This window comes from Dermacentor andersoni, chromosome 1 (assembly GCF_023375885.2).
Source record: "Dermacentor andersoni chromosome 1, qqDerAnde1_hic_scaffold, whole genome shotgun sequence".
Classification (NCBI taxonomy): domain Eukaryota; kingdom Metazoa; phylum Arthropoda; class Arachnida; order Ixodida; family Ixodidae; genus Dermacentor; species Dermacentor andersoni.
Window position 1 is genome coordinate 260,578,173 of NC_092814.1, and position 23,097 is coordinate 260,601,269.

The 23,097-nt window shown below is 45.0% G+C and overlaps 2 protein-coding genes across 5 annotated transcripts in view; one reads left to right on the top strand and one right to left on the bottom strand.

Moving 5' to 3' along the window:
- The window catches only part of LOC129381127 (sulfotransferase 1B1-like), a 337,139-nt gene that overhangs the window by 17,422 nt on the left and 296,620 nt on the right, over positions 1 to 23,097 (top strand). The window lies entirely within an intron of this gene.
- LOC126548425 (uncharacterized) overlaps positions 21,002 to 23,097 on the bottom strand; it is a 43,089-nt gene continuing 40,993 nt past the window's right edge. The window contains exon 6 of the mRNA XM_050196569.2: positions 21,002 to 21,146. Within this exon, the coding sequence (XP_050052526.1) occupies positions 21,066 to 21,146 (81 nt within the window). The 3' untranslated portion in view covers positions 21,002 to 21,065. The remainder of the gene's footprint in view (positions 21,147 to 23,097) is intronic.

Sequence of the window (23,097 nt, forward strand, 5' to 3'; positions counted from 1 at the left end):
AATTTCTTTATTTCTAGCATGCACACTCACTCTTGAAAACTTTTGAATGGATTTACTTCTACACCAACAAAACATCTTTCATGCTTGCGACACTTCGACATATGCGCATTTTTCAACAAAGTCTGAATTACATCGACAAATCCAAATCTGTTCACCGATAACATTTAGAGGGTGTTTCAGGAAAAACGTTAGGTAGAGCTTGAAAGAAACAATGCAGTACATTTGTTAAAGGGATCATTTAAGTGCTTCAGGTGTGACGTTAAAAAAAGAGTCGCTTGGTTCAGTACTTGACTCAGAGTTGCCATCAGTCGTTTTTATCTTTACTCTTGTATTTATTACACAAGGTAAAAAACTTTTGAGGACGCAGTATTCTTGCCCGTGAGCATGGCAAACTGTGCCGTAATCACTGATGAATATTTTTATAAATTAAATTTGGTATTTTTATAATAGGGCAACATTATTTACGCCAGAAAACGTGTGGTTAGGGAAATGAAGCCCATCAATGCTCAAGGTATGAACACTTAATGGGTATTGGGAGGTTAGCAGTGCCTTCGAGATTTTTGTTCATTGTATTATGGTAAAAAGCGGTGGCATTTTCGGTGCGTTTTCAAGAGGGGGCTTCCTTACACACTGAGGGACTATCCGCCATAGTAGCTCAGTGGCAACGGTATTGTGCTAATGAGTACAAGGTCGCGTGGGTCTAAGTCCCGGCCACGAAGCCATATTTCGTTGGCGACAGACTGAGCCCTCGTGTACCGTGCGCTTGGTGCACGTTAATGATTCCCAGGTACGTGGTAAAAATTAAACGGTAGCCTCCGCCCTTCCACTGCAGCATCTGTCGTAGCCCGCATGTTGCCTTCTGACGTTAAACCCGATAAACCAACCCATCAACTGCGGCAAACAATTATGCGGAACACCCTGTTGAAGATTTTGGAAGTCATTACGTGGAAAGTGGTCGCATGCAGTCACTGGATTCAAACGGAATAGACGTTATTCCAGTACCTTTCAGCTTCAATTCCGCAACCGCAAGCCCTATATAAATAAATATGGACATTTTAGCTGAAAGAATGGTTAATCGAGTGCCACATATTTCACGATGTTCACTGACGCGTGGCTGCAGCCAGCCTGGCCAATGATGAAGGTTCCCACGCTTTCCTAACGGCGCATATTGTATTTTCTTGGTTTTGAACACACCATTTTCCCGCGTGACGTCACGACGTCATGCTCAGGGTGCTGGACCTGGTGCTGGAGCGGTCGACCAGCACCAGCACGGGTGCGTCCTCGGAGACGCAACTGGAGAAGGCGCTGCACTTGATCCGGGTCGCGGTTCACGAGGAACAGCGGCTGTGGGACAAGGGGGTGCCCATGGCCGGCTCCTTCGCCTTCACTTGCCGGGCCACGCAAGGGGAGCTGGCTGCCGCCCTCGAAAAGTCAGTGCTGGGCACGTTCGGTGCCCAGCACAACTCTGGCGATTTTACGGTCAAGAGCTGTCTTTCTCGAGAAACACTCAGCTATGTTCTTACGCTGTGATTGCGCTTTGAGCCTGCGTGCGGGTTGCTCTACTGTGTTTGAGTCAAGCAGTGATTCCTTTGATGCTGACTACTCCCCAAGTGCCGAATTGGAACATATCTATTTCAGTGTACGCACTTTTTTCACACTACGAATTACGAGGCCAGAACCGTTTAGAAATCGTTCTATATCGAGTTACCCATCGCCATCAGCAAAGAACGTCTACGGCGCACGAATCAAAGAAGCTTTTGGGCATGTAGGGCCCTCTGGTTTGTTCTTGTCGACGAGAAGATAGCCTCGCTACCTACGGGATTATCTGACTGAGCTATGTCGAATGCTCGGTTGCCTTAGCCAGAAGTTCGAATTCTCTTTTTTATTTCTTTTTTGTCTCTTTTTTTTAATCTGACGGCGGTGAGCGTGAATTTCACCTCCTCCAGTACACTACATCTGCAGGCTTGGAGTGACGCCTGACACCGGCAAAGGTGGCGAGAGTGAGTGGGGCTATACTGATCCAGGTGCAACCAAATTATGATGGCCCACTAAGCTTCAACAAAGACACTCTCTCATCAGAACAGGAATTGGCTTCCCTGGTGCAGTGTACGGCCACCCCCTCACAAGTGACTCCAACAACTAAACAATGGCCCTCAGACCCCAGTAGCTGCGGAGCGGCTGACCAAGGCGGCGGTCAGACCTGTAACGCAGCAGAGGGTGCTAAGAATCTCTGGGTCCGGACAGGCCGCCAATGGAAACTGACCCTGTAAACCTTTAACGCCCGAACTCTGTCGAGTCAGGCAAGCTTAGCAGGACTTTTTAAGGAACTATCAGGCATTGTTTGGTATATCATTGGCCTTAGCGAGATTAGAACAACTGGTGGGGTTTATACAGTGCTGACTAACCACCATATCTTCTGCTATAGAGGTGTCCCAGATAAAGAGCAATACGGGGTAGGATTCCTAATTTATAAGAACATAGCGGGCAACATTGACGAATTCTACAACATTAATGAGAGGGTAGCAGTAGTCGTAATCGAACCCAATAAGAGCTACAGATTAAAGATAGTTCAAGCCTACGCTCCAACATCCACTTACAATGATGATGAAATAGATCAGTTTTATGAAGATGTTGAATTAGCGATGAGAAAAGTGCAAACTCAGTATAGTGTAGTAATGGGCGACTTCAATGCAAAAGTGGGGGAAAAAAAGGCTGGGGAACAAGCAATTGTCAACTACGGCGTCGATTCTAGGAATGCTAGAGGAGCCATGCTGACAGAATTGGGAGGCAAGGCACCAAGGCAACCAGTAAGCAAGCTCTACCAAGTAACAAAGGACCTAATAAAGAAACGACAAAGAATAAAAGTGTCCAACTGAGAAGATAAGATAGAATACGCGAAACTGTCAAAACTGATCAACAAGGCGAAAACAAGTCATATTCGAAACTATAACGTGATAAAGACTGAAGAAGCGTTAAAAAATGTACGCAGCTTCAAATCAGTGAGAAGGAAACTTTGCAAACTAGGACAAACCAATATGTATGCACTGAAAGATAAGCAGGATAATAGCTTCAGAAATCTTGAAAGTATAGTAAAAGCAGCGGAAGAATTCTACGCTGACCCGTGCAGTACCCAGAGGAGCCACGATACCTTCATTCGAAGCAGTAATCAACAGGCTGCAGAGACACCTCCTATAACTAGAGATGAAGTCAGAAGGGCCTTCAAAGACATGAAACAGGGAAAATCGGCAGAAGATGGAATAACAGTCGAGTTAATCAAAGATGGAGGCGACATGACGCTTGGAAAATTAGCAGCTCTCTATACAAAGTGTCTATCGACTGCAAGATGCCAAGAAAACTGGAAGAATGCAAACATTATACTAATTCACAAAAAGGGAGACCTTAAAGAATTGAAAAATTATAGGCCCATTAGCTTACTCCTAGTATTATATAAAACATTCACCAAAATAATCTCGAATAGAATAAGGGCGATACTGGATTTTAGTCAACCAAGGGAACAGGCTGGCTTCAGGAAGGGATACTCTACAATGGATCACATCCATGCCATTAATCAGCTGATCGAGAGATTCGCAGAGTACAATAAACCTTTCTATATGGCTTTCATAGATTACGCAAAGGCATTTCATTCAGTAGAGATACCAACAGTCATAGAGGCATTACGTAATCAAGGAGTACAGACCGCTTACATAAATACCTTGGAAATATATATACAGAGATTCCACAGCCACCTTAATTCTACACAAGAAAAGTAGGAAGATACCTATAAACAAAGGGGTCAGACAATGAGACACAATCTCTCTAATGCTATTCACTGCCTGCCTGGAAGAAGTATTCAAGCTATTAAACTGGGAAGGTTTAGGAGTAAGAATCGACGGCGAATACATCAGCAACCTTCGGTTTGCCGATGACATTGCTCGATTCAGCAACACTGCAGACGAGTTGCAACAAACGATAGAGAACCTTAACGGAGAGAGCGTAAGAGTGGGGTTGAAGATTAACATGCAGAAGACAAAGATAATGATGAACAGCCGGGCGAGAGAACAAGAATTCAGGATCGCCAGTCAGCGTCTAGAGTCGGTGAAGAAGTACGTTTACCCAGGCCAATTAATGACAGGAAACCCTGATCATGAAAAGGAAATTCATAGACGAATAAAAATGGGTTGGATCGCACACGGCAGGCATTGTCAGCTCCTGACTGGAAGCTTGCAATTATCATTGAAAAGGAAGGTGCACAATCAGTGCATTCTACCGGTGCTTACATGTGGGGCACAGACTTGGAGACTGTCAAAGAAGCTTGAGAACAAGTGGACCACGCAAAGAGCGATGGAACGAAGAATGCTAGGCATAGCGTTAAGAGACAGAATGAGAGCGGTTTGGATCGGAGAGCAAACGGGTATAGCCGATATTCTAATTGACATTAAGAGAGAAACATGGAGCTGGGCAGGTCATGTAATGCGCAGGTTAGACAACCGTTGGACCATTACGGTTACAGAATGGATACTAAGAGAAGGGAAACGCAGTGAAGGACGGCAGATTACTAGGTGGAGCGATGAAATTAGGAAATTCACGGGCGCTTGTTGTAATCGGTTGGCGCAAGACAGGGCTAATTGGAGATCACAGGGAGAGGCTTTCGTCCTAGCAGTGGACATAAAATAGGCTGCTGCTGCTGATCGTGATTATGATTTTTCACGCTCGCGTTGACCTAAATAGAAGACCCAACGTTATTCGCAACAATTAAAACCGTATTGCGAAATCTAAACCAGAAATGTAATTTTGGTAAAGAGAGAAAACAAAACTTGCCGAGTTCAATGTAATTTCTATAAGGCAACAAAGAAGCATGCACCAATCTGATCCACAGCGTTCGAATGAAGGATGTCTCAGGCTGGATCCAGCGTTTTCAGACATCCCTTGTACCAACACTGTTGATGACTTCAAACTTCTACCTTTACGAGGACCTCTGTCTTGTTATGTTCAACATTATGAGTTACTGCTCGCTGTCCATATTTACCAGTCGTCGCTCAGTCACGCACTAAATATTGTAGATATACTGTTGCTGTTACTATGAGTATTTTATTAACAATCTGGTTATACAAACCACAGCTCTGATTACACCCGGTCTGTCGGCAGCTTGTAGCGGCGTCGCCCTGCGAACGTGATCGCCGCGATCGAAGGATCATCGCTACCTTCGTTGTTTCAATAGTGCTGCGATCTTGACCAAGAACGGGGAAAGTGACAGATATGTCTGCGCTCAAGAAGCTGCCCTGCTTGTGCGCGTGATAGTCTAAGGTTGCGGAGAAAGCCCCCCACGCGGATTGCAACAACGCAATCTCTGCGACGCGCGCACAGCCCTCGAGCGTCACAGCGGACACCATCGCGAGTAACCGGAGAAGCCACAGCTTGGAGGGCACCGCGACTGGCCTTCGGCTGGTTGATTCACGCAACCATCCGATTCCGGGAATCACTGGAAGAAAGTACAGCTTTAGCCAAAGGACACCGTCTATCAGAAAAAAGAGACTTGCGAAAAAAAAAAAATATGTAAACGATCCTACAGTCGCAGCGTCAGCAGCCAGCGCAAGCGTTAGAAGTGCGCATATTTGCGGCGTGTCCAGCACACGTGGGACTGCAGGCGAAGGCCTCGGTCGAGGTCGTTACCTGAGAAGGGGAGTGATTGTACCAGGTACATAGGACAGTCGAGCACGTAGCCCTCTCGTGAGTGTCTCGTATATCGAGATAAGGCTACTAGGGACGCAGTGGAAATGAGCCCAGCTAAACGTGTGTCTTGTCTCAGTCTATACAGGCACTTCGGTTAGAACGTTGCCATCACACCCGCTTTCTTTTCTTAGCCGACTTTACTCTTTAGACACATTCAGCTCTCATTGATAGTATTGCTCAATGGGCGAGTCGGCGCATTATATTCTTGTCTTGCTTTAGCGCAACTCAGTTTTAGTACGAAGGAAAAGGACAGCGCTCATCCTGTAACCTATGCTTTTCCTTTATACTCGAACTGAGTGGCGCTAAAGCAAGACAAGAACTCATTAATAGCCTGCAGGTGCCCGCCCTCGACTTTCGCGTTGAAACTCCGTTGAGAAATGGTTGCTTCGTAAAGAACCCGTCACCGCGGCTCAGTGGCTGTCTATGGCGTTCTGATGCTAAGCAACCAGGACGCAAGTTACATTTTCTGCCCCGTAAGTCGCATTCCTACGGTGCGGAATGCACGAACGCTCGTTTGCCGTGCATCGGGTGCGCGTCAAGTAGCCCCGAATGGTCAGAATCAGTCAACACCTCGATTACATTGCCTGATCGATGCTTAAAGGGACATTAAAGTTGAACGCTAAGTCAGTTTAAACCGATAAAACAATATTTCAAGGCTCTATTTTTGTCAATATTGCGATAATAGGTTGATTATTACAAGAGAAAATGATAGTCAGAGATTCATTTTTTAAATTGTTTTGCGCGGAAACCTTGGCGCTGGTATGCCATTGTGATGTCACATATCTCAAAACACTTTTTTTATTTTGTCCGAATCTGCTCGGAAAAAGTTCCCGAAGCTTGCCATATTCAATCTTTGGCTTCTGTAGCACATGGTGCAGCCTATTTTTCTTTTACCGATAAACAATTGACAAGGACCCAGCAGATGCCATCAAAATCTATGCCACGGCATTCAGCTGCTGAGCACGAGGCCACGAGTTTCGGTGCTCGGTGAGACCAGCCGCATTCACAGGGAGCTTGGTGCGCTCAACTTCGGCTAGACAGGCATTTAATTAAAGCTACTCCAGAGCCAGCAGCACGCAAAGCGCCCGATGCTCCGCAAAATGTCACGATATAGGCTTTTTTTTTTTCCTTCGTTGATACAAATTTAAAAAACCCAGGCTGTATCATTCGTACTGGTGCCTATAAATAAATCATTAACATACATAATGTATGCTAATGGGTACAGGGTAGCCATCCGGTGTGAGAACTGGCTAACCTCCCTGTCTCTCCGTCTATTTCTCCTCCTCCTTAAGATACACAATGAATTTGGTTGGGGTGAGAGGCCGTCCTGTGCAACTTGTTTCTAAATTTTGGCGCTTCTTGGTGTCCGGTTGCTGAGGTAAGCGCTTATCACGGCGGTAATTAGTCTTTGCACAGTTTTACTTAGAGCTTTCTTATGAACGTTTTTTATATGACAGCAGGCTTTTGAACAGTCAAGTAAAATAAGAAATCCCTCCTACTGATGGTCGACTGCCAATGATATAGTATGTATTTCATTTAAATACGCAACTATGGGCCGCAGCGCAAGCTGCACGAAAAAAGAAAAGACAAAGTCTAAGTTTCGTAATTTTCCAGAGGTCGTCACTAAAACTGTGTTGAAATAGTCGCAGGATGCATTCCTTCCGAAGGAAGCGTAACGTCTTCGAGTTATTTTCCTAGAGTGCTTATTAGTGATGATGGGTGAAAGTTAAACACCAGAAGGGTGTTGCTCAATTTGGTAATTACAATTACCCTTGCAACCTTCCGTTCTTCAGAAACGCCACCCGTTAGTGCTTTATAAACAAGTATCGTGCTACATATTGAGTTTAGCGCGTAAGACATTATTTAGGTATTAATGTAGCATGCGTGGCATCTCCTGCTCATATTTCAGATAATGGCAAAACAAGTTTATCTAAAGGTCAATGGAACCAGAGAAACCGGGAAACACTAACATGGCGATCTGCGACGCTATCGTGTGAAAGTGCAGACCATCACCATGTTCTGGGATGCATAACCTTCTAGAGAGTATGGTGAGGCGCGCAGTGGATGGGACGCCGCTGGTCTGGTTTGTCTAGACCCGTCTGTTAATCTCTGGGCGTTTTGCTTTTTCTTTCTTCCCCACAGTTGATCCTTTTTGTCTGTAAGCTAAGCGGATACGTTTATCTTGGGGAGGCGCCCTTTCCCACAGCCTGATTGTACGCCTATACCCCACAGTGCGCGTTTTTGTCTTTTTGATCACTTGTAAACAGAAGTGGACAGTGTGTTCAGCATGACTAGCTTGTTTGAGTACGACTAGTTACCCTCGTCACACCACGTTACAAAACAGCTTTAGCTGGACAGTGGCTTCACCGATGGTGAGGTTTCGGGAGGATATTGATGGTGGACCCAACCATCTGGGTAAACGCCTTCCACAAAGTAACAGTGTTGTAAGGCTTCGTAGCAGGGGCTACACCCAAGCCGCCCATCCGACTACCATCTGTGGATCTATGGTCCGCACCATAAATCCTTGTTATATTTCATCGAACAGAACCAACTATATGCACACGCACACGCACACACACACGCGCGCACACACACGCACACTTGGACAAGTTGGTCGCTGGCTTGATGGAACATGGTTATAACGGCGCGTTTTACAACATTTACATCTCTTTAACGTCTGGCATCTTTCCTCAACAGACTAAAATTGCAAGGATAACTGATGCACAAAGGCGGAGAAATAGATAATTTAAGTAACTATAGGCCAATCTCAATTCCTCCATTGTTTTCAAAAGGTTTACAAAAAATTATTCTCCTCAGGATGACTGCTTTCTTTAATAAATATGATGTTTTAACACCATGTCAGTATAGTTTCAGGTCAAGCTGCTCCACTGAAACTTCGCTTTTTCAACAAAAAGAACCAATTTTGAAAAAACATAGAGACAAGAAAACTAACATTGGGAGTATTCCTTGATTTCTCAAAAGCTTTCGAAAGAATTAACCATGGAACACTATTAGAAAAATTTAATTGTTATGGTACACGCGGAGTAGTTTTAAGTTTAATAAAATGTTTCATAACCAACAGAAAGCAATGTCGTATCAATAAATGGAAATGATCTTCGTTTAAACGTATTAAGCAGGGTGTGCCTCAATGTAGCTAATTCGGACTACTTCTATTTATCATTCATATAAATTACATTGTAAATATTGGTGATTCCACTACCTATATTATTTACACAGATGACACTAGTTTATTTTTCTCAGGAACTAAGGAGAATGAACTCATCACTTTGGCAAATGAAATACTTGGCAAAATATATAACTCGCCGGTAAAAAGCTCTCTCTCTAGTTAAATTGCTCCAAGACAAGAGCGGTCCTCTTTAGAGCGAAATCCACACCTTGTGATCTCACTCAGTGCCTCACAATGACACGAGAATAGAACTTTCCGCTACAGCAAAAACTTTGGGTGTTATCTTTCATAAACGGATGCTATGGGACCATCACACCGATTCATAGGCGCCGACTACGTGGGGGCTCCGCGGCCCGAACCCCCTCCGGAACTTCCGGGGGGGGGGGATCCGCCCCCCCCCACCCACACACACACCTAAAATGCCATTATCAGAGCTTTGTGACCCACAACATTTGAGGTTTCTTTTGACGTTCCTCGACCCTTTCACTTGAACTTTTACTGGGGCTAATAGCTTACTGCATCATTGTTGGCAGGGACGCGCACGGCTTTTAATTCAGACTTTCGCTTTATTCCTGCAAATCCCCACAATAGGAGGACACGCGCATTAGAAGCTTCAGCGGTGGCTGCCTCAACCGTATTTTCTCACGTCAACATTGTTTTAAATTTCCACTGCAAACATCATGCACACACACAATATATTTAAATATACACACAGGACAAAATTTATTATATGTTTGAAAGACATGGAGGTAGCCAATTCAAATTATTTCTAAAGGTATGGATAGCCTATGCCTAGAGAATGAATATGTTGCTGTATGGTCAACGCACTTCATATTACTTCGCGTGCTTTTTTGACCATGTAAGAAACCTACAGACTTCAGTGACCCCTTCAGCAGTCTTTTATGAATGGTGTGTGAAATGCGCGTGAATGTTGTATGTCTCAGTATTGCTTCTCTTTCCAGTAAGCAATGCTAACAACTCATGAAAAAAAAATTTCTAATCATTTACAACATTTATTAGGGATGGAAACATCGTGCAGTAGCAAGCAAAGTTCATAAATATATACAGCGTGTCCCAATTAACTGTCATGCGCCAAGATTTAAAACAAGAGCAGCGCATTACTCGAAGAAAAACCTAGTGCATATTGTTTACAGTACAGTGGAGTAGGTGACAGCATATTTTTCATTACTTAGATTTAGTTAGTTAATTGTAATTAATTATCTAACTCGAGACGTACTATCCTAATTATCAGTGTCAATGAGGCATTTGAAGGCGCAGCCAAGGGACATTTAACTGCGGTATTTTCAGGGACGTATTAATTGCGTAGTATTTTTTTCCTACTGATAATAAACACCGCGAAATATGGAGAATATCACGTGACTGCGCTCCTACCTGGATCATAAAGCAGTGCCCTCGAACAGGCGCCCGCCGGGTTATCCAGAACGAAATACAGGAAATAAATAAAAACATCATGATCAAGCTATTGCCTTATATCTGCCGCGCCCCGGCCGATGTACACGTCGAGTTTAGTGTTAGTTTGAAACAATCTGTGATAGCTGTTGTCTTAGCGTAGATAGAGTGCGCGGATTTTTTTTGTTACAAAAACTATCACCACAAAAGCGAATTGACAACTTCTGTGCAGAGGTCTAAAGGTGCGTTTTATTTCGCCTCATTCGCCATCTGTTTCTCTATAATGATCAGAAGGTAAACAGGATCCTTGCCTTGTGAACTACAAATGTCATCAAGAGCAAGGCCGCAAATATATATATCAGTCATGGAAGTGTGACAGTAGACCAAACGCATCGACTATCATCAGAAATTACGAAACCCCGAGACAAAACGGCAGCTTCAAGAAACAGCGGCGGAGGACTCATCTTTGAGTCCTAGCGTATACGCACGGATGTTCTAGCCTTTATGTCCTCAAACCTTCATGCTAGCGTGCGGGACGTGGCCACCTAGGTACCAATTTTCAAGTCATCAGTATGGACGATTCTAAATGACGGCCTTTCACCCCTGCCACCATAAACAGCACCAATGCTAAGAAGATAGGGACCTGTAGAATCGTCTAGATTTCTCGAATTGGGGTGCTCACGAAAGCCGGTGAGTCACCGGACTTTTTGAGCAACATCATGCGCATAGATGAAGCCAATTCTCTAAGAAACGCCTAGGTAAATTTGCATAATACACACTATTTACGAAATACCGAGTGGTAAATCTTAAATAAAATCCTCCCAGAAAGAGAAAGTAGGGAAGAATGTAACGTGTGCGATGGCATCATTGACATCAGACACATGCTGGCGGGCTGTCCCGCGACTCTCGCCGACCCCGAAGAAAAATGGATTTACTGGCACAAGTTGATAACAAGCTCTTCATATCAAGGTCAACTACAGGCTGCCCAGAAGATCCACGATGGCCCCATAAGGCTCGGCCTGACGGTGCCGATGCGGACGCGGCCCGCCTCGGTCTGAAAAGACCGGGCTTCAGGACTCTAATAAAGTTTTGTAAATGAATGAATGAATGAATGAATGAATTAATAAGTGAATGCACATTATTGGAGGAACCCCAATCTACACTGGGTAAAGCGCAATCGGCACCAGTACCAGTGGTCGCTCAATGTGTGGTTCGGAATTTACCTCGGTGCTATAATCGGTCCCATCTTCTTCCATGACTGACTGGACAGTGTTACGTGAACAAAATCTTTGAAGGAGTGGTAAATGAGTTTTTCAACGAACTCCCGCTGTAACGTCTTTCACTTCTGTGGTATACGCCAGATGGGGCACCCGTACACAGCAGCAGCCGAGCACGAACCTGGCAGGATGCGACTTTTCATACGCAATAGATTGGAAGGCACGCGCCTGTATATTGGCCGGCTAGGTCACCTGACCTTTCTACACTTGATTTCTGTATTTGGGGTTATGTGAAACATCGGACTTACATGATCCAGACGGACGTCGCATTAGTTGAAGGCAAGGATAACGGATACCTGCCATAGAATTCCGGCATCGGTCATCAAGAAAGCTAATGAAGATGTTATAAAACGGACAGTACTGCGTAGCTGCAAAAGGAAACCTATTCGAACACGTCCTCTAGGCTGGTGTTCATCGGAGCTTACGAATTCATATTTAATGAGGGCATACTAACATCTGATGTTCTTTTTTTCTTTTTTTTGGTGGAGACATCCTGATTTGCAATTCGGCTCATTTATAAGTGGTATATGTACTTTCTTGAACGCATCGGTTTTGTCTTTTCTCTACAGGTTGGTCGCTTCCCGGTCTGTTTATTTCGCTTTTATTTTTTGTCACTTACCTCTTTTTGCAGCACGTATACACTTTCATGAAAAATAAGACGGTGACTTTAATTTGACTTTGGTCCGAAGGAAGTTTCTGGCACGAAATATAGCTTCGCGCGCACTCTTTCGATGCGGTGCGAGCAAAGCCGGCATTTTGACACATTCTATGCCTATTACATTGCTTTTCGCATTAGGTGGGTGGTCAGAGCGTGCCGCGTTATCAAGGAACTTTTGTTGTCAGTGTGATCAGTCGGCCTTGAAAGATGGATAATAAGTGTGACGTAGAAATGAGAGGCAAGAATAGCTGCGAAGCCGCGAAACCTGCTGTTGGTGCTCCTCTGGTACCATTATTAAGGTGACGCGCCGTCTCTTTGGCTTTGCGACTCGCAATGCAGTTGCTTTCGATCAGCTTATTTGCGGACGTTCCTTTATGGGGATGCGTGTGGGAGCGCACTCGGGTGGTATTTTTCATAGTTCGTGAGGCTTTTTTGCCAGTCGGAAAAAGATTGTACGCAATTAGTACGTCGCTGAAAACACAGCAGTTAGATGTCATTTTGGGGTGCCTACAAATGCCTCATTGGCACTTTGAATATTAGGACAGTAGTTCTCGAGTAACGTAATTAATTGCAATTACCGAATTAAATCGCATTAACGATAAAATTAGTGGCGGCTACTCCACTGTACTGGAAACAATGTGCACGAAGTTTTCTTCGAGCAACGCAACTGCTCTTTTTTTAAGTCTTTGTGCATGATAGTTGGGGAACACTATAATTCACTCAGTGACCGAAATGAGGCCAAGCCGGACTCACTCGACATCAGAATCAACAGCAGTCATGCGCAGCAACACATACACTTGGACTCAGAAAGAGAGAGAGAGAGGGGGGCTGCAGTTTCGCTGAAAAGTCAAAAGCAGTATTAGTGATAGTCACGTATGCGACAATTACACGAAGGCAGATTACGCCACCGAGAGGGCTAAGGCTGTGAAATTGAACTGTCTCATACTATGAGGGCGTGTATATACTCGCATAACGCCATCTCTGTCGTGCTCAATTCTTCGAGGTCACACGAAGGTTCTTCAAGTGCAAGAAATATATATATATATACATACATGGGGCATTCGAAAAGCTGGTCAGGCCTCAGCCCCCCCCCAGGGAGATGAAAACGCTCCGCCTATGCAACGGTTACTTACGAAATAAGCTTAGTAAAGCGTTAGGTATGTTGCGCAGATTCCAGAGGTTACTACCACTACCACAGAAACTTATTGTTTATAAGGCCCTATTTGCTACTCACCTGTGCTATTGTAACCTCGTTTGGTCAAATAGTACTAAGAGGTCGTTAAGTAATTTAGTTTCACTTCAAAATAATACCTTACGTACTAGACTTGCCTTACAATGCACAAAGGTGTGACATATTCGGGAAGTGTAAAGTTTTACGAGTAGACCACCTTCCCGAGCAAAGCATGTTGCGCACCTTGTGAGCTGCCAAAAGCAGGTGGTATACGTCATTCCGCTCTCTTGTGGCAAATGTTACGTCCGCAAGACTGGTCGATGTGTCAATGACCGTTTCAGGGAGCATCGAGCAAAGGTGCAGGCTCTCGTAGCGGGGGGTCACTAGGCTCGCTATGCAAAAGGTGCCCGTGTACCCAGTGTACAGAGACACTTGCATACTCGGAAGCTTCAAGGCACAAAATGAGAGGTTATTGTTTGAGGCATGTTGTATAAAAAAGTAGAAAGTTGCATTAGCACCACGTCACTTCAATTATAAAGAAAAGTGATATATTTGCTTGCGCAATAAGTATCGAAGTCCGTGGATATGATGAGCGTGAAATGTGCTTGAGCGTGGTTAAAAAAAAATGTCTTTAGTCTTGCGGAGATCTGGACTTTCAGTAGTCAAGTGAGACATGATAATCTGCTTTTGTGCTGACAAAGTACGCTGTGGCGATGTTGGTTCTAATGTTTCTGGGCAGAAACTGCTGCTCGTGTAATTTTTACTCAGTAAAGCTCAGTTGAAGTTCGGCGACTGTCCTGTGTGCAACGCGCCGTTAGAACCTTGTTCCGTCTCCTTTAGGTAATATACCTGGGATATAAAAGGCAACCCAGATAGGATTGCATTGAGAGCGCATTTTCGTCTGAGAACGTTTTAAAATATAATGATCTTTTTACATTTTTTAAAATTCTCTGTGCTATTTTCGGTTATTTCGCCAACAGCCTTGTTTTTGCACGAACTTGTCTGAGACGAACCTTGTTATTTTTCGGCCCTCAAACACGCTTCTATACCTTTTTGTTTTCTAACTTTCATGTTTATGATATCTGCATAAATATACGTCGTTGCGTATTTTCGAAATATAATCCACATCGACGGTGTAATCTTTCAGTAGAAAAAAGGACATTGTTCGCGCTGCGATTTTCCTAGCGTTACGTTGCGCTCACGAGAGATACTTTGTCAGTTCATATTTAGCGCGCACTATTGCACCAAATGTGCCCGTTGTGACCACTGACGACGCGGTCAGTACTTGTTCTTTCCTTTTCTTTCCCTCGTTTATCGTTTCCAGTATCAATTTCTGCCGTGCCACTCTAAAGCGTGTCACATTTGGGGCCAATTGGCTGCGGTAGGTCAGTGACTGGTGCGTTACGTTGCTGAGCACTAGGTCGCCGATTCGGTTCCGGCCGTGGTGGTTGTATTTCGACGGATGGTCGAGTGCAAACACGCCCGTGTACTGTTCATTGGGCGCGCTTCCAGAACCCCAGCTGGTCAAAATCAATCCGGAGTTTCTCCACTACGGCGTGCCATCATAATCAGGTCGCGGTTCTGGCACGTAAATGCCAAAATATAAGTATTTAATTATTTGCGGCCGTCCGACACACGCAGTGGCGTGACACGAACGCATCGATAAAAAGCCCAAGTACGAGAGCTTGATCCGATCGGTGGCCCATCGCACCGGCGCTTGACTCTCACCGTGCATTCTCGACGGAAGGCCGTCTTGGTGAGCCGTGATCTAGTTTACTTTCTTCCCCGTAGGGCACTTCTCAAAACAGGCTGATGAGTCATCCCTATCCAAATAAAAATTTACCCTACCATGCGTAATATTCACAGGGTGTAGGAATCATGTTTACGCCTGAAAGTGGTGTTTGCTGCTGCTTTTCATTTAACGCAAAATGGAAGGCAGAGCGAGCTATAGTGGCTATACTACGAGCAGCGGTTCACTGAGCGTACAGGGCCCGTATCCACAGAACAGTTTATGCGTTAGAGTGGTTTACAAGAAAAACAAAAGGCCAATCATGATGGAGACCATATTATCAGTGAAAGCCACTGGAAGCGGCAAAATTGTTCCTAGGAATGAAAAGTTTTCAAGAATCCGTCCCAGGTTATTACTAGTTTCACACCGGTCAGCTTGAGTCTCAGTATTCATACAGAGAGAAGTTATGAAAACGCTAGGGAATCCAGTCAGCATTCCATTGAAGGCACTGGCTTCCCACTGCGAAGTGTCAGTACAAGGCTTATTCGGAGATAAAGTGCGTATCTTAGATGCAGCAGTCAATTAATTAACAGCGCACGCATAAACAACTCATGCTGGCCGCATATTGTTCCATGCTGAGAATAAGTGGCTCTGATCACAAAGAGGAACATGCCGAAGCGATGCCGAAAATGAATGCCTCCCAAAATAAGGAGAAACATGATGAAGCGGCAGAAGCAAGAATAAATTAAGAAAGGGCGAATACGACTTTCTTGACTTTATTTTAAAGATTTTGTTACTTTGTGAGGAGAGATCAAGTAATCAAATCGGAAATCCACGCTTACTTTCGGTCAGTAATGATACCATCACATGCGAATTGTGCACCCAGGCACTGATTCACGGGACGTGTGTAACTACCTCAGTGATACTGCGCTGCAACAGACGCTCAGGCGGAGCAATTTCCGGACTCGATCGCCAAACTAAGTCCGCCTACAGCGACAATTAATACACCACCACCGCCAACACCACCTGCCGCAGTACCCCACTGTCTACAGCGTTGCCCTGTTGAACTTGAGCTCACGGGCTCGATCGCTGTCGCGGCGGTCACATTTCGATGGGTACCAAATGCAAAACGCTTTTGTCTACTCAGATTTGATGCACCCTTAGGAACCCCAGATAGTCAAAACTATTACAGAGCCCCTCGCGGCGTCGTGCCTCATAATCATACGTGGTTTCGGCACGTAAGACCCTAGAATTGATTTTTAACGAGATAGCATTAAGAGCCCCGTGTCGCAGAAAATCCGGCGTCAGCGTCAGCGTCGGCGTCCCGCGTCCGGCGTGCGGCGTTCCGCGTCCGGCATCCCTGCATCGCACGTCGTCTCAACAAGATGATTTTCGAACCACCCATACCGAGGCCCTGCATGTGGTACAAGGAAGTTCTTGAAATAATTCAATTTCTCAAGCTAAAATACGTAGAAAAATTGTAAAGTACGACTTGCACACAACCTGCAGACATGGTAGCGTCTGACTGTAATTTGTATATACGAGAAAACATAATTCTGTTACGCGAAAACTCAAACAAACCCCTGTTCCAGCGTTTCTGCCATTCACAGACCGGCCACGGTGTCCACCATTTGCGCGCGCCTGCGCGCGAATATCTTGGAGGCCATGGAGTGGCGCGTCCAGTTCCTTGCAACACCTCCGGATGGCGCTCGCCTCCACCACATCGCAGCCCACGCAAGAGGCCGCGTTTCTACCAGAAAGCCCGCCTTCGTGCACAGCGTTTGCCGGTAAACGTTACGGTTACATACGCTGCAGTTGCCGGGAAGTCTGAGAAGCAGTCAGGGATCTTTGAATGCTATCGCGTTTCACTCTTAAAGGCGAAGCTTAAGCGTCCTCCAAATTTTTTTAACACGAAGGTGTTTTATGATGGGGTCCATCGAAAATCGGTCACATGTACGTACGTCATGCAATAATCATGCATATTCGCCAGATGGCGATACTTTACCGTCTTTATCCCACCCAATGGTTAAGCAAATAGTCATAGAAAGGTAGGAAATGCTTGCTTTATTTAAATAATTAGGCTCTTGGTGTCATATATTTCTTTCAAGCAGAAAATTTCGGTATCGTTTGTTTTGCCACTGAGTAGTCGTGTATACAACATGTTAAGTAGCTTGGAAAAATGTAAGGGTAGTATAGATGGTAGTTCTTGGAAGTGTCTTGCGCTCAAACTTCTCAAATTTAGTCGGGGTTCACGGGTGACGACATTGTGTGGTGCTTCGGCAATCGTCACAGCTCGGTGGCGCCGTAGCGGCTCACGCCGTTTGCGGGACTTCTCACCTTTGAAAATGTCTATAGGCGCGAGCATGCGATACCACCATAGCTCTAACGGCGCTGTTTCGCCACATACGCACTTACCGTCGCGTCGGGTATACCTGTGACGCCTAGTGTCCGGGGTGCTGTTTACACTGCGCAGCAGCATGACAGGTCTAACGTGCTCCCTGTCGTTGTCATTGCTTTGCCCTTTGGGTGAGACTAATTAATAAAAGGCTGTGCACCATTATGGATTTCTATTTGTGAATGAGCAGCGAAGCTGCCACTGGTTCTTAGAATCAGTGGTGCTGTAAATTTTCGAAGCTTCTCGCTAAAATGAGATGAAAGTACGCGAAATGACCGCTAAATTTTCTTGAAAATCTTCAGAACTCTCGCTAAAGCTTTCGAGTAAATTTTAGGTAGCGTAGGCGTTCTGGAACATTATAATAGGCTCTAACATGGCCTGAATTATTTACTGAAGCCTCTCATGTTTGGCTAGCGTCAGTGTGAGTGAGGATAATGAGTCAATTTACCAGCAGTGTGTAGTGGGCTTTTACTTTACTGTTATACTTACATAACAACGGATGCGGACTGCTCAAATTCAGCCTTTACCCTCAGATTGTGAGGTCTGATTTTCCTAGGAAACAGAAACACTTGTTCGACATCATCCTTGCAAATTTTCTAGTTCTCGCCACTCTTGAAAGGATAGCAAAATTTTGCCAGACGAAGAAGGTCGCATGTTAATTAAGGTCGCATGGTAATTAAGTGATATCTACACAAGTAAAGTACTACACTTCCGCCGCTTAGTCTACCTGAAGGCTCTTCGCAGAACTAATTTGTCCAAAATCCATCAGATAAAGAAGCGCTTCCTTATCTGATTGATTTTGGAACAAAAATGTACAGCAAGCTTACTGCGCAGTAAGCTTGCTGGACGTGGACAAATGACAGAGGAGAAACAGTGAAGGCTGTCTCCCCTTTTCTTCACTGTCTCCCCTTTTCTTTTCTCACGTTCTAAATCACGCTCCAAAAACAGAACGTACAGCAAGGTTAAGCATCAACTTGCCCAAGAAGACGTTGTTTTGCACACCTTTCTACAATCCATCGGTCTTAATATTCACCTGCTGCCTTCTAAATAGTGCAGCAAAGTTTGTAAATGTCCACCAATCGAACGTATTTAGTGAAAGGGCCGTATCCGTAGCGTTAAGACCCATCCAAATGAGTTTCATAAAGAAAAAAAAGAAATACACGCATTTTGCGAGCACAGTGTGAATCTTGTGAAGGCAACCATTGCTTCATCATGGTCACAAATACAACTCGTCAATCAGCTAATTTCGGTCTCTCAGATGTAATTACTGAATAATAAAGTGCCTTCAAGAAGACTATTTTCGAAGCAACTTTCCTAACTTCGAAGGCGCTAAACTGTAGCCGATTGTTCTATCACGTGGCTAAAAAGTTTCACCGTTCGCTAAATTGAGTATGGTGTCGCTAAACAAACAATAAAGTAGTTAATTCTAGTGACAAAATCGCTGAAATTGCAACATGGCTGAGGATACACGTTTCACTTTCAAGTTGTGACCAATTACTCTAAAAGAGCGCTCGACCAAGCTTTTTAACCCATTTCTTTTCAATTAATTTTTTTACACATTGCATCACTGAAGAGAGTCTCATCATCTGTAGCATCAGTGTCAACGAATACTTCGCATACACCCAATCCTCAATAACTATTCTACACAGTCAACCATGTACTGCATCTCATTTCTGCTCAATAATTTTGCAGGTAAATATCTGCTTGTTTTGTAGAAGTGCACAAGGAGATTTGCTTTTGTGAATCATCTTGCGTCCATAATCTTGATGTTCCTACTGCGTTTGTATCATTTTTTTTATTTTTGTACAAGTGTTCATATCCCGTGTGTCTTTATGTTTTCATATTTTTTTTAAACATTACCGTGTCTGTAAGAGACATTTTACAATAATGCAGTCATCACGACACACATTGCACAACACACTGTACTGAGTCGCAACATATGGCGTATACTGAGTTCCGAACACTACGCCGCTATGAAGTGTTCTAAATGAAGAGGCTCAGTTTACATTCAATTTCAATTTTCAGTTGAGATAGGATCTCTGCCGCAGCAAGAGCGAGACGCGCGAGTGATGGCCAAGAGGTGACTGCTACCAGCCTCTTGCGATAATGCGAAAGTGGGTTCCTCGTTTAGGTTTTCGCGATGGTTTGTTACTTTTTCGCCGCGTCATCGCTCATTAAGCCCGTCAAGTGGTGGAACAATGCGTGCCATGCCAGTGTTTCGTGACTTTCGAAACTTCGAGTCTTCGGAGGGGTGGGTGGTCAAGATCGCCGCGGTACCCACCGTAGTTGCTCAGTGGCTATGGTGTTGGGCTGCTGAGCACGAGGTCGCGGGATCGAATCCCGGCCACGGCGGCCGCATTTCGGTGGGGGCGAAATGCGAAAGCACCCGTGTACTTAGATTTAGGTGCACGTTAAAGAACCCCAGGTGGTCGAAATTTCCGGAGTCCTCCACTACGGCGTGCCTCATAATCAGAAAGTGGTTTTGGCACGTAAAACCCCATAATTTAAGATCGCCGCGGTGTATCGCGTGATGGCGAAGCAGCCAAATTGAGCCGAAAATGTCAAAATTTTCCACCGATGCATTTTTTGGAGAAAAGCTTGCACCCATGTTTTTGAGGGCAATTATCACTACCACAGCTTCGGCATTGAAAATTTCAAGCACCTGCCAAAACATTTTGAGCTTTCTTAGCTGTGTGCTTGTTTCCATCACTTTTTCTAATATTATTGTCGTCTCCGCGTTTCTCGTGAGGTCTTAGTTTTGCGCCTGGGAAAACGCCCTACTTTCTATATGGGCGCTCTTTTCCACCAGCTTGGTCTTTCACAAACTTCCCTCACCAAATTCTTATTTCTAATCCTTCGAGCAATTCGATACGAGGCCCACAACGCTGTCATAGAATTATTCTCAACAACAGGACTCGACTGGTTTGTTAGACTGTAATTTGTGTACACTGTACTGTGCCTTCGTATTCTCTTTTACTTTGCGTTGTTTTTATTTGTCTCCATGAAATAATAATAATAATAATAATAATAATAACAGGGGGATGATGATGATTATGATTACATGCTGCATGCCCTGCCAAAAGCCGAAGAGGCGTGATGGTCGTGATTATGCAATGGCGGCCTCTAGCAGTGTGAGCGACATACCATTTTCGGGGCACAGTTTTATGGCTTCGTGCGTTTATTCTTTTTCAATTCTTGGGAAAAGTTTCACCGTTCCCTTTACTTATTAACGTTTTCGTATGAGAAGCTTTCAGATGTGTCAAAAGCGTACATTGCACAACATAACGTCGGCACGCATTGTGCCCTCGGTGCACCTTGTTGTATCCTTACGTCAGCGCACCAAGACACACAACTTCCACTGCTGCCGCTCTTTTACGACTTCAGTGTTCTGCCGCACCGGGCTTCGATCGAGCTGCACAGGTCGACGAACAAGAATTGCAAGACTTCTTCACTGCAAGGATTTTATTTCCGAATCAATACAACTTGTACATGCACGTATGTGTTGTATTCAGGTAGTCTTGCTAGCCTGGTTCAGGAGGTTGTCACGGCAGGTTAGGATAGTACGGCGCAGGTCAGCCTTTTCAGTCTCCTAAAATGGGGCAAAAAAAAATGGTGACGCCAAGAAGAGCACCTCCTAATGCCAATATAGGGAGACTTGGACGCATTATGAAACATCGTTCCAGCGCACAATTGAACACGGACGAGAAAAGTCCGTGTTCGTCCGTGTTCAATTGTGCGCTGGAACGATGTTTCATAATCCTAATCACAACCAACTAGCCCAGCTGTCCATACTTTGAGACTTGGACGGCCGTGCAGGATCGCAGCAAAACTGTCTACAAAGCTGCAAGTGTGACTATAGCCTGTTAATACGACTAGCCGGTAAAAGCATACCACGCCTCCTTGGAATTTACGCTCTTAAGTTTGCGTTTCAGAACCTGAAAGAAGCCATTAATGCAAATGCTTCAATGAGTATATGGTCTAGACATACGTGTGACAAGTTTCAGCCCGAAATCTGTACACGTTCTCTTAAACAACAATTGAGCAAACACTTCGCTGCATAAGAATGCGTGTAAATGCAGTCCGCGGGTAGCATACGCTGCTGTAAACATCTCAGCAAAGTTTTGCAGTCGTGCGTGGTGCGTGGAGCTCGCAAGCGCAGCGCTAGGTCACTTTTATCTCAAACGCTTTCTCTTCACCAGAAGGGCCTGTCCTCACTCTTTCCTGGACGCTTTATTTCGTAATAAAGCGGATTCCCATACGCGGCTGCTATTGGCCAATAGCTGACATCAATCAAGTAGGCTGTTTGGATCAGTGCGCTTCTTCCTACTGTTACTGTGTACATTTATTTACGCAGTTTAATAAACAGGCTGAAATAAGCGAAAATCTGCTTTCGAATTTCGATAAGAATTACGTGCTTCCGGAAGAAGCCGACTATCGTCTTCTCACACTCGGCGTCGGCGGCCCGCGTGTACATTGAATATCGGCCACCCTGCTTGTGTGTCATAGGCGTCGGGTCTCGCCAATTTGGACTACAGTTTTGAATACTCAACTAGTCTCGAACTTAAATGATATTGCGCGACCAAAGCCTCGAACCACGCGAAACTTAAGGTCGACTCCTGGCCCCGCCTGGTAAGACACGCTGGCCGACTTCGCTTCGTATTGAGCGGTTGCTGGAGCTTCAAAATGCGCAATTTGCATGTGGCATCTATCCGTCGGTGAAGCTGGTGCAGGACAAAGCCGGTCCGCACCACGCGGTACGGCCAGACTGGATCATACGAGCGCGGGCGCACACTCAAGCCCTGTCGTGCACACAGCAAACGGTTGAGCGTACGCACTACCATTACACGTATAGCTGCGGTCGGCTACGTGGCGCATAGATACCGCGGCCGCCGCGGGGTGCCGGGACGAATCCGCTGGCTAAGCACACCGCGGTTCGCTGAATACAACGGTGTTTGGCCACGTTTGGCGCGTCGTAGGCGCCGAAATCGGAAGTAGTGGCGTCTACGTGGGCGTCCAAAATCACATTTTAAACGGGTGATACGGTGGCGTTCAGCAGGCGGCGCGCTGTGGGCACACTTCGCTCCCCCGTAGCCTTCGCAGTGAAAGGCCTTGAAGGAGGTGCGGAAACACCGCGAAGGGTGGTGTTTGGTTGCCAATAACTGCGCTTCTGCTGAACGCACTGAAGTACTTTTTCTGCCAAAGTATTTCTGAAACAGCATATTTTGACTTTTAATGTATTTCTCAATTTCGATGAAAAATGGTTCATGGCCCCTTGAGAGACTTTTAAAGTTGAGCGTTTTTTCTCACGTGTGTTGCTTTGTTCTCTCGACTTCCAAAGCGGTAAAACATAAATGGTAGTACTTGTAACAAACTATCACATCTTACTTGTTTAATTTCAACGAGTATAAGTAAAGTATTGTGTCTATTACTACTTAAGCTTTTGATTTCCTTATTGTTTGCTTTTACACGCAGTCGTTATGAATGCTATACTGTGCGTAAAATACAGCGTTGAATAATATATGGCTCTAGTTGCTTCACGA